The sequence below is a fragment of the Lissotriton vulgaris genome, chromosome 1_1 (genome assembly GCF_964263255.1).
Source record: "Lissotriton vulgaris chromosome 1_1, aLisVul1.2, whole genome shotgun sequence".
In the NCBI taxonomy this organism is placed as follows: domain Eukaryota; kingdom Metazoa; phylum Chordata; class Amphibia; order Caudata; family Salamandridae; genus Lissotriton; species Lissotriton vulgaris.
In genome coordinates, this window is record NC_141685.1 from 1,138,026,343 (window position 1) to 1,138,039,117 (window position 12,775).

The 12,775-nt window shown below is 46.1% G+C and overlaps 1 protein-coding gene across 2 annotated transcripts in view; it reads left to right on the forward strand.

Annotated features, from left to right (window-relative positions):
• The window catches only part of ANKRD52 (ankyrin repeat domain 52), a 430,239-nt gene that overhangs the window by 73,818 nt on the left and 343,646 nt on the right, over window positions 1-12,775 (forward strand). For both annotated transcript variants that reach the window (XM_086963824.1, XM_086963825.1), the window contains exons 8-9: window positions 9,583-9,795; window positions 11,829-11,907. In XM_086963824.1, the coding sequence (XP_086819950.1) occupies window positions 9,583-9,795; window positions 11,829-11,907 (292 nt within the window). The remainder of the gene's footprint in view (window positions 1-9,582; window positions 9,796-11,828; window positions 11,908-12,775) is intronic.

Here is a 12,775-nt window from a genome sequence, read left to right on the forward strand (position 1 = left end):
CTAGTGGTCGTGGGGGAGGGATCGGGATCGGAATTATCTTTAAAGAGGCCTGGAATATTACTCCGCTGGACATAGATGAGATCACCTGCGCGGAAACTTTGGGCTTCTCTGTTAAGGATCAGACGGGCCACTCCCTTACGGACATGGTCTGTTATAGGCCGCCGGGGTCAACTAACGCACAACAACAGCAGGACTTGATTGATGCAATTAATAACATGGCCCTTACCCATACTAGGTCATTAGTTTTGGGAGACTTTAATCTGTGGGCAAATAGAAGAATGGACACAGCATATAGCAATCTCATTCAATCCTGCGCAAGCCTGAGCCTGATAAAATGGGTGTCAGAATCAACGCACATAGAAGGCCACACTCTAGACATGATATTTGCTGAGGAAGGCCTTATGACTATGGGGAAAATTCTGCCGGTGTGGTGGTTGGACCATCATGTGGCCAGTTTCAGCGTGGCACTGATTAGTAAGATGAGGCCCTTGACCAGGGAAGAAATAGCCTATGTGGGCAGGGACTGGAAAGGACTGTTAAGGAAGGCTAAAACGGACCCTCTATTTCAGGCAGAGACTCTGTGTAACCCTGAGAAACAGGTAACCGAGAATTACACAGCTCTCTGTGAACACTTAATTAGGAGAATCAACCAGCTTGCCCCTCTGAAGGATATCAGGAAAAGAGGTAGACCCTCAGCTCCATGGTACACGGAGGCATTAAGGAACTGTGAGTTGGATTGTAAAATGGCAGAAAGACAGTGGAGAAAGGACTACGCGGGAAACGATAAGGCCAGTTGGAGGCAAACCTTATTGAAATACAAAAGAGAAATAGCAATTGCTAAAGCGAAATATTTCGCCTTCTCCATCCTTTAATCATCCAATAAATCTAAGGATATTTTCAGGATAGTAAGAGATATGACCCACCCAGACTGCACAAACAGTAAAATCCCACCGACTCAGGAGCTGTGTGATGGATTGGCAAGTTTCTTTCAAGATTGTGGAAGGTCTGAAAGATGTGACCCCACCCGGTTCTTGGGATAAGGAAAAGGAAGAAACATCTAAGAACAACCTCGACAGGGATAAATACCTTATCTCATTCACTCCCGAGCTCACTATGGATGAATTTAAGAAGAGGAGCTTGCTCGAGTGGCTCTAGGAATCTCTTCAGGGTCACCTTTGGATCCTATCCCCCATAAGATACTGAAAGAACTAGGATCAGAGATATTTCCTATCCTACATCAGGTGTGTGGCCAGTCCCTCAGTAGCGGAGTGATGCCACCCAGCTGGAAGCAGGCAATTATAACATTGTTCCTGAAAAAATCCTCACTGGACCCAGGTTGCCATAAGATCTATAGGCCAATCTCCTTATTGCCATACCCAGTTAAGATCATGGAATGCTTGGTAAGTAGGGCATTTTCCCTTTTCCTGGAGGCAAACCATAAACTGGAAGATGAGCAATTTGGGTTCAGGCCTGGTCACGGAACAGAGACAGCCTTGGTGACCGTCTTGGATAATCTTCGAATGCGGGCGGACCGGGGACAATCGGCAACCCTAATATTGCTAGACCTATCTGTCGCATTCGATACGGTCAATCACGCCATTCTTCTCACAAGGCTGGAAACTCTGGGAGTGGCAGGTGTTGCACTGAGCTGGATGCTCTCTTATTTATCAAATAGATGGCAAGCAGTAGCGCTCCCCCGTATCAATCGGAATTTGTAAAAAATGAACACGGGGTAGCTCAGGGGTCCTCAATCAGCCCCATTCTGTTCAATGCATATATGCGACCACTGCTGGATATCTGTGAGAAAGTGGCTCTTTAAGTACTCAACCAAAGTAAGGTACCTTGTGTACAGAGTCCACAATCCCCAGAGGTATAACAGAGGTTAAAGTCAGTTCTGACCTTACTCTCTAAAGTGGTAGCTTGGTCGAGTAGTAAGGCAGTACCGGAGGACAGTGTAAAGCATTTGTTGCACACACTCAGTCATCAAAAGGTTTCACACACTCAAGAACTGAACTCTACGCTAATTGTTTTTATATTCAAAGATATCGTTGTTTTATTTTTAGACCCAACAGGTATCAAAATATACTTTTCTCGATATGAGTACTCTCATGTAATTGCTTTGCAAAGAGGCAATAAACTTTGTAAACACAATAGGTACAATGGTTGCAGTAGGCAACACAATTCTAAACACAATTTAACATTGAGCTCAATGGGTTTTTCTACATCAATGCAGTTGATTATAGATTACTTTTGTAACTTCATAACTGGACCCTAGATTCAGTCCTGGGGTCTCAGCTGAAAACAGTTTAGTAAAACGTTTTAGTTATTGCAATGTTTTCTAAAGAATATGAAGGTATTTTAAAAGTTGACACATAGAAACTTTTTAGTGCAAAACCAGCAATGTTATCAAATGGAAGGAAATTCAAAGCACAGGTAAAGTAGGTTCTCGTTACTTTTGTAATCCAGTACTGGACTCCTAGGTTCAGCCCTGGGGTCTCTACCTAAGAGAGGTAAGTAATTACGTTTTAGTAGTTGGTACGATTTTTAAGGAATATTTGTAACTTTCAAAGTAGACAGAAGAAATTTCACAGATGAAATTTAGATTGCTAGTAACCACGGTTGTGATTACTTTTGCGGTTCAGTACTGGGCTAAAAGAAACAGCACTGGCTTCTCTCCTGATTACAGGTGAGTACTTCGGATTTCGATATTCGGCTGATTTTAAATGAATATTTTAACATTTCAAAACTTCACACTTCGAGGAATTTTCACAGAAAAACAGTCAATGGTTTCCTATGGCAGAAATTTAGAATACTAGCAAACACAGTTGTGATTACTTTTGCGGTTCAGTACTGGGCTACAAGGTACAATACTGGCTTCTCTCTTGATCCCAGGTGAGTAATTCGAATTTCATTATTCGGCTGATTTTAGATGAATATTTTAAAGTTTCAAAACTTCACACTTAAAAGAAATTTCGAGTCAAATCAGACAATGTTATCCTATGGCAGGAAAGTGAGTCATCGGTTTTCAGGTGAGTGCTCGACTGGTGAAGTTAAGGTTCCGGGCATAAACTCATGGGTCCCCCAGGGTCAGGTAAGTACAGTTGGTACACCCTCAGCGGCACAAGGGCGGCCGGGTGCAGAGGTAGTTAGGCCCAATGTTAGCCAATGAGAGGCAGGGGGCCTTCGGTTGGTGGCTGCTGGCTAGCAGGCCACGCAGCTGTGGTAGTTGGGCTCCTGGTCATTTGCTCAGGAGAAATGGGGAAGTAGGATAGGACAAAGGTTGCACTCCCAGGGGCACTCGGGCGGCGGGGTGCAAAGTGCTTTTGAGCCGTCAGGGGATCAATTTTATTCAATGAGGAACTTGAAAAGGAAACAAAGGCTGCAGGCTCGGGGACGGTGGATCTTCTGGAGCGACCAACACTTCGAGGGGTAAATTGGGATCTTGGAGGATAGGTAGGCCCCCAGGAGTTGGGCACAGGGTCCCTGGGTTGCCGGGTGCAGGGTTGTCTTTTGAGGTCAGGAAATCTTACCCCCTGCTGGTCGCCCTCGGAGGGGCTCTTTGTCCTGAGGCTGCAGGCGTCATCGGGGTCGTCGAGGAGGGTCCTTGGGTGCTGGATTGCAGGTCAGAATCAGCGGGGGGACGTCCTCAGGGTCTTGATTCACTCCGGCACCGGCCAGGCTTGGCGTGTGCAGGGTTCGTAGTTCCGGGCTGATGTCAGGGCTTGTTACTTGCTTTGAGCAGTACCACTGCTCATGGGAGACCCAGGTAGTCAGAGTCACAAGGCAGTCAGGTCATCCGGGGTTTTTGAGGTTGCTGACTGCTGGAGATGCCAGGGTTTAACAGGAGCAGGTTCGAGGGTCGACAGGCCAGTAGGTCTGGGGCCAAATCAGATGGTGTCTTACTCTTTTTAGCAGCTGCACGGCATGTCTTCCTGTTCTTTGATCTTCTTTCTTGTTTCGCAATCTGGATCTGTGGAAAAGGTTCAGGATGCCACTAAATACTAAATTTAGGGGCGTTACAGGTAGGGCAAGGGCAGGGACCAATGGGTCCCTGTCCTGGGGTGGGGACACCCCCTAGCCTGCTCCTCTCCTGTGGGAGGGGGGCAGGAGCCTAGCTGTGATTGGGCAGGGCTCCCCATCTTCAAGTTGGCCGTAGCCCGATCACCTCGCCTCTCCCACCTGAGGGGTGGAGTTGGCACAGGCTGGCACACACCCCTTTCTGACGTAGGTTTTCCCGCCAGTCTTCCCGCCAGAGTGGGGGGTCAGAACTGGTGGGGGCCAGTTGCTGAGTACAGCAAGTGTTCTGGAGAAGCTCACAAAGGCGGAATGCCTTCGAAGCATCCCCTGCCCATCCTGGGGGAGTAGGCTTGGCACCTCATCCCAGGATGTGCATTGTTGCAGGCCCAGGAGAGCGGGGAGCTCTCCACCCAGGGGTCCAGCAACATGTCTGCTGTGTGGCAGCCTAGGCAGCCTCTCAGACAAGACGTGGATTGTAGGTTAGGTTTCATGGGGCATCTGTAAGATGCCCTCTGAAGTGCATTTTACATTAAATACCACACTGGCATCAGTGTGGATTTAATGTGCTGAGAAGTTTGATATCAAACTTGTCAGTGTTCAGTGTAGCCATTATCGTGCTGTGGAGTTCGTAATGACAACCTCCCAGCACCATATACTCTTAATGGCATCACTGCACTTACATTGCCCAGGAATGGCCCTGGGTACTGTAGGGGCACAGGGCTCAGGCCACTGGTATAGGGCACCCAGCTAGAGGGGTGGCTGATGTATGCCAAGGCAGTGGGTTTGTGGGCAGGGCACACAGGGATGTGTGTCATGTCGACTCTTTGCTTAGTTCTGCACCTAGACACTCAGCCTGCACAGCCAGTATGTGGGTGTCAAGGTACAGGGCCCCTAAGGGTGGCACAATAAGTGCTGCAGCCCTTAGGGGTCTTCTCTGGTCACAATGCCCTGGGTACCTAGGTTACCATTTACTAGGGGCGGACATGTGTCCAGAGGTGCCATTTGGGTTTAGGCTTTAGTATAGTTTTTAGAGCAGGAACACAGGCCCTGGGTACCTGATTGGCAGGGACCCAGGGCACACCAAGGAAAAGTGCATCAGGTATCAGGCAAAAAGTGTGGTGGTGGGGGAGGGTACTGCAACAGAAACTCACTTTCTCACAAAAATGCATAATATCAGCGTGGTCATTTATGCCGATGACATCCTGCTTATGGTGTCCCAGGACGGCGACCATGCGGACTCTCAGGTAAGCTTTCATGCATGTATGCTGGAAATGGTGAACCGGCTAAGGGACGACTCGCTCCAATTTAACAGTGAGAAAACAGACATTCTGCACTGGAAGGTGGGTGGGGTCTCTCTAGGACTACCAGCTGATTTCTGGCCCATACCTACAGACGTCCCCCTGGTGCCAGTGACCACAGTACGTAATCTGGAGGTCAGTTTCAATGAAAAGTTGAATTTGGAGTCCCATGTTAACAAAACTGGTGGGAGGTTGCTATACTCTCATCCGGGGACTCCGGAAAGTGCTACCATTACTGCCATCCCAGGCAAGAATCACAGTAGTAAGGAGCATTATACTGAGTCGCCTGGATTACTGTAATGCCCTGCTCTTGGAGTCTCCGGGATATCTGATTGCTAGACTCCAGAGTATCCAGGAGGCAGCAGTAAAGCTTGCTCTGACCCGGGCACGTCACTCCTCGACGACCCAAGCGCTGGCAGATCTGCACTGGCTTCCGGTGACTCAAAGGATTCTGTTTAAATCCTTATGTATAGTGTTTAAGGCACTTCATGGGCAGGGGCCTAAACCGCTCCAAGGCAGATTCAAATGGTATGAACCTGCACGCAATCTTCGCTCATCTTCTGCCTGTCTTGCTTGGATTCCCAGGATAAAGAAAGAAACCCTGGGGGTAGAGCGTTCGGCGTGGCAGCTGCCCGCCTTTGGTGAATCTCTGTTTTCTCACTGTTAAATTGGAGCGAGTTGTCCCTTAGCCAGTTCACCATTTCCAGCATACACGCATGAAAGCTGTCCTGAGAGTCCGCATGGTCGCCGTCCTGGGACACTATAAGCAGGGTGTCATCGGCGTAATCGACCACACTGATATTATGTGTTTTTACGATATCCAGCAGTGGTCGCATATATGCATTGAACAGTATGGGGCTGATTGAGGACCCCTGAGTAGCACTTTCCAGAGTCCCGGGATGAGAGTATAGCAACCTCCCACCAGTTTGTTAACGTCTTCCTTTGGAAATTAGGAAAATACAGGATCTAATGCTGTTCTGTGAGAAAATCAAAACGTGGCTCTTCCCCAAAGTATGAACCTCTGATCCAGCTATGTAACCTTCCATATCAGCTTCTTCTCCCAATGTCTCAGCGCCAGGATGCCCGCAGGGTTGCAGTGCGCCCTACAAATGTTAAAAATAAAATAAATAAAAATCCTGCTAGTGGATCATGCCAGGTGGGATATGCAGGCTCTGCAGTGGATCCTGATGTTCCGGTGGGCACAGCATCAGGGGAATCTGTCCGATTGCGTTCAGATCTCAGAGGGCACTGCATGACAATTGCAGTGGTGGCTAACGAACTAGGATTGGGTCAGCAGCAGATCCCTCTTCCTTCCCCAACCAGAGTTCACAGTGGTGACGGATACATCACTTCTGTGGTGGAGCGGCCACATGGGAGAGGCGGAGATCAGAGGACTCTGGTCTCTTGCGGAGTCTGGGCTCCACATCAACCTTCTGGATCTTCGGGTGATCCGTCTTCCACTGAAAGCATTCTTTCCCTCTGTCCGGGGAAGAGTAGTGCAGGTGTTCACGGACAACAGCACTGCCATGTGGTACTGCAACAAACAGGGCGGGTTGGGGCCCACACCCTATGTCAAGAGGCTCTCTGTCTGGAACATCAGGGCATATCCCTGGTGGTTCAACACCTGGCAGGTTCTCTGAACGCCAGGGTGGACGAACTCAGCCGCATGTGCATGATGGATCACGAATGGCGTCTTCACTTAGAGGTGGTGCAAGGTCTCTTTCAGCAGTGGGGAGATCCTTGGTTGGATCTATTCGCCACCGAAGAGAACGTGCGATGTCAGCAATTCTGCGTGTTAGAATTTCCAAGACGGCATTCGCTTGGTGACGCTTTTCGTCACGAGTGGAGTTGCGGTCTACTATAAGCCTTTCCGCCTGTACCACTTCTGCCCAGAGTGCTGAAGAAGATCAAGCGCGACCAGACCCAAGTCATTCTTGTGGCTCCGAATTGGGCACGAAGAGTCTGGTATCCCCAGCTGCTACACATGGGCATCGATCCTCCGATCAGATGGCCTCTTCGGGAGTATCTTTTGTCACAGCAGCAGGGAACGGTTCTCCACCTGTACCTGTTCAGCCTTCACCTCCTTTCGTGGAGATTGAGCGGCGACAGTTGACAGCTTTCGACCTTAATCCCAAAGTCTGTGTCATTTTGGCAGCGAGGCGTCCCTCCACTAAGACGGTATACGCCTGCAGATGGAACACATTTGTGGCATGGTGTACAGCAAAGGCTGTGGATCCCCTTTCCACCCCTCTTTCTGAGTTTCTCTTGTTCCTCCTTTCTTTGGCCCAGCAGGGCTCTGCTCTGGGCACTCTAAAGGGCTACGTTTCCGCCATTTCAGCCTTTCCTAGGCTTCCTGATCAGCCTTCTCTTTCAAGACCCCTGTTGTAAATCGCTTCCTTAAGGGCATTACTCCTATTTTTCCTCCTATTTTTCCTCCTATTCCATTCGTAATGCCCCTGTGGAATTTGAACTTAGTTTTGACTTATCTTATGTGTGCTCCCTTTGAGCCGCTACATAACTGTCCTCTCAGACTTATAACTTTAAAGACTGTCTTTTTGGTTGCCATCACCTCTATTCGCAGGGTGAGTGAGCTCCAAGCGCTTTCTTCAAAACCTCCTTTTCTGGCTGTTCATCCGGACAAGGTTGTCCTTAGAACTCAACCATCTTTTCTTCCCAAAGTGGTTACTTCTTTCCACATTGGTCAAAACATCACTTTTTCCACCTTCTTTCCGCCTCCCCATCCTTCTAATGAGTAGGAGAGGCTCCACCGCTAGGATCCAAAACTTGCGCTTTCCTTTTATTTGTATCGCACAAAGCAATCCTGAGTGGACGACCAGCTCTTTGTTGGCTACATGGGCGTCAAAAAAGGTTGGGCCGTGCACAAACGGACTATCTCTAGGTGGGTCGTTTTTCTGCAAAAAAGCTTGCTATTCTTTGGCAAAGAAGGAACCTCCAGTGGGTCTGCGCGCCCACTCCACCATGGCGACAGCAGGTACCACTGCTTTGGGACATGGAGTTGCCCCTCAATGATATCTGTCATGCGGCTACGTGGGCCCCTCTGCACACGTTCACAAAACATTACTGCCTGGACAGCCAAGTTCGGAGAGACTGCTTCTTTGGCCATTCTGTTCTTCAGGACTTTCTGGTGTGAAGGTAGTTTGCAGACCCACCTCCGGGTTTGGTATTGCTGGGGTATTTATTCTATAGGTAAGGAATCTATAACTGTCTCATTCAGATGAACAAGTTACTTACCTTCGTTAACGATATATCTGTAAGACACATAGATTAGTTATAGATTCCTTAATGCCCCACCCATCCTCCGCGTTCTGCAAACTGACTTCTAGGGTTAAGGACTTCTTTCAGGGCCCTAGTTGTGTGCACCAGTGATCATTGTCTTGCATGGCTCTGCGCTTCTGGCGTGGAATGTAGTGTAAAAGAAATGACGTCAGCGTGCGAGGGCTTCGTCTAATGAGATACCGCAACGTCATTCCGGCGACCACGATGTGAACGATGAACGCAGATTCGACCGACGCCACCTTTTGACGCGCAGGGGTACTGCAAATCCAGTCTGTCGCCTGGGGGAATTCTACAGGTAAGGAATCTATAACTAATCTATGTCTCCTACATGTATATCGTTGTTCTTTCGTGAGGTGTTAGACGAAAACTATCCTTAGGTGTGAAATTATGTCCACAGTGCAGCACACAACATTGTGTGTGCGGTGTTCATCTTGTAGGATAAAACTGCTAGTTTGCCGCCTGGTTGTTATTTCCTTCGTCTATGGCTCTCATTCAATCACCCTATCCTTTTTCAAGTTTCCTCAAACCTGCTGCATAGGGAAGATTCTGTGACCGTACTTTTCTCCTTGCTGCTGTGTTTACCTTCTTGGTCTCCCACTTTCACCCTCTTGTGATGCCACTTGCCTTTGATGTGATTCAACACCATTCCTATCCATAAGGCGTACCCCTGTGACCTCTGCTTCATTTGTGTCATCTGCCAGTTTTTGTATGTAGCCATATTTTGTTTTAAATGTTGTTGCATCCAGCAGTGCGCTTTTAATACAGCAGGGCTGTTTTCCTCTCTATTTCTAGCCCTGCTCATCTGATTCTTATTGCAGTGGTGTCACACTTTTCCCTCTTGGTTCTGGCTACAGCAAGCAGAGATCTGAAAACTGTGTGGGACTGTGAAGAAAATGCTTGGTTTATTTTCCGGTCTTTTTTAGAACTGATTCCTGATATGCACTGAACCTGCTTTTCCTCTCTTTTCTAGATTGACGAGCCCAACTCATTTGGCAATACAGCACTTCACATAGCCTGTTACATGGGCCAGGATGCGGTGGCCAACGAGCTGGTAAACTATGGCGCCAATGTCAACCAACCTAATGAGAAGGGCTTCACCCCTTTGCACTTTGCAGCTGTCTCGACCAACGGGGCTCTCTGCCTAGAGCTTCTGGTGAACAATGGCGCTGACGTCAACTTTCAGGTATGAGTACTTGAGGTCTGTATTTTGTGTAGGGGAATCTACCATCACTGTTAGTTTAGGGTTAGAAGCAGCTTTAGTTTCTGATACATTGATAATACCCCTATGTCAGCTTTGAGTTTGAAAGAGATGCCACATAACTCGGTTCCATACGTATTCCCAGTACAGAACTAAATTCTCTGTCCTTTATGGAACACAAAATCTTTTACTTGACTTCAGTGTTTCTGCCCTTTTTCGAAATTAAGTACAAGTATTTATTTTCTAACATAGCAACCAGGTGTTTGATCAGCATGGTCGGGCTAGTGCTCTGTTACACTATCATTTATTTTAGATCATCTCGTCATTCTCTTGTTACAGGCTCTAAGCCTCTATCATACCCGATCTATACTTCATACTTGTAAGTTTAAGTGGTAGATTCAAGTAGATGTCAATTAATAAAAGCATGCTAATGTTAGGCAGTATAGTGGTTTGTAGGAATACTGAAACCTCCATCATCTGTTCATCTTACCTCAATTTATAATCTTCCCATAGAGGGAAAATCATGTATCATTTGTTAGCTGTCTGTTCTTTTGTAGAAAAAAGTATCCTTCCCCACACATAGCTAAAAAGCAGACCAAAGTTTCACAGAGATCCCTCTGCTCCACTGTGGAGTCATAAAGTGCTCATACTTTTTAATGTATTTTTTGATATACGTGATAATCAACATCTTACTTTCATAAAAGTGTTGTTTGTGGAACAGTGGTAAAGCTACCTTATATGTATAATAATTTAAACTGTTATAATATTTAGGCACATATTTAGAAAACAATAGCTAGAGCAATTTGTTTTACATTATCTCACAGTTTTATAATCCACATGTTCTTTACAAGTGATGAAGATATTCTGCAAAGCTTCATGAATTATGGTACTCGTCAACATGTTAAGAGATCAATTAGTTTGTTCAGTAGTAATACTGCTGTAGCAGTTTAGGCTGTGATTATTGTATTTGTCACTTTTGGGCTGCAGTATGGGGCATTAGTCACAAAATTGTATAGCTGGCTAAAGCTATGAATCATCTAGTCACTGGAACTAAAGTGGTCAGCGAAACGCCCATGTTCATAGAATTTGATCACCTCCGATAATACCTCCACTCCTACTCCTTAATATAAAACATTTTAAGGGACTGTAATGCCTATTGTTCACATATTCTATAAATATTAGCTAGATGAAACACATCAGTGTGAAGAAAGACTCTAATTAGAGACTCAAAAATAATAGCGAATCATATGAATAGATGCATTCCTTCACAGGGGAAACGTTGTTGCAACATAATACCAAGGGTTTACCTAGGCAAAGCTCCCGCAGATGTTCTGCGTGCATCTTTAACATTCTGATAGTCCTTTCTTTATGCAATATCTGCAAGGAAATGTTGCAGCGAAAACCATAAATTGTCAGTGTCAATATGGCACTTCACACAATTGCATTTAAAATGTTTGATAATCCACACACTGAGTGGAAGTGCAGCAATATCCCCATGTAAGAACCTTTGAGGAGTGTTACCCAACAACGTCATGCATGTGTTTCATGGGAGAAAGCGTAGTTTCCGCTTGTTTATGTTGGTAATCTGTGAAGAGTTATCAGTGTGCAACTCTCAATCATATGAACAGGATCTAATGTTTATAAATGCTAATTTTTTGCAAAGTGCTCCCATAAGTTAATGCTTTGGCATTGTTTAGCACATTTTCTGGTAGTCATGTGATACATGGCAGCAGGAAGCATGATTGTTTGATGCACATCTAGCCGTCACGCATAAAGGTTGAAATTGGTGTTTTGCATTGTTTTAGGCTCAAATAATGGATAATGTTGTTTTAGGCAAATTAGCATGTTATGAGGGAGGTGGGAAATAATTCTTGAATGGTAATGTTCTTAATTTATATCAGAATATCTTGTGCATAGTTGATGCCATTCTTTGCTCCTGTCCTAAGGCAGATGTATATGCTGAAACATATGCGACTGCCACTCATGGTTCTAAGTTGGTTGCCACTTTGCTTCCACAGAGTAAAGAAGGGAAGAGTCCGCTGCACATGGCTGCCATCCACGGAAGGTTTACACGTTCTCAGATCCTCATACAGAATGGTATGTAGCCTTACACTACATGCTATTTTCTGAACCCATATGCTTTCCTTCTCATAAGCACTCTCTGTCAGGATACCTGTAAAACACAACAGTGCCAGAATACCGCACCTCATGGAGGTCCAAGAAGTTCAAGCCTGTATTCAAGGCTAAATATGGTAGTGTTATGCATGGTCTTATTGTATTCCCACTGTCTAGCAGGGCTTTCAAGCAGACTTGTGAATATGGCAGTGCATTCAGATAGCTGGAATTCCTGTTTAGAAAATATTTCTTTGGTATACTGTGAATTCAATGAGAAGGATTTCATAAAGATGAATTGGCCAGCAGAGTTGCACTACAGGCCCTTTTCCCTATCTCTGACACTAGCTTAAGAACAGATATGATACAAGAGGGAAGCCTGGCTTTAGATAAAAGTGGAACGCCGTACTGGGTTTGGAGATGACAGACATACCCCATCCCCAGGGTGTAGGAGATGGTAGGAATGAGAGAAAGAGGGTGTAGTTCTGCAGAGTCAGGATTTGTCTTAATCTGCTTCCTCTCACATTTGTATGTTGAAAAACTGGTGTTTCTGATTTGTATTTATTTTTATTATATGCAAATATCTTTCATGTGAACCAAACGCTCATCTGAAAAATACAGCCTATCTATATTATGTAAGCAAGTTAGGCAGTATTTTCAATGTGCAGACGAGCAACATCGGTGGAATCAAGTATAGAAGGAACGTGGGGGCAAGGGGACTGAAGAGTGTAATTTAGAAGCCCCACCATATGGGTGGCAGACAGATGTAACTGCAGCTTGGAAAAGCAGGAGGAATTTACCAGATGGTAATAGTACAGGTGAACCTTCTTACAGAATTCCCCCACATTCAGCC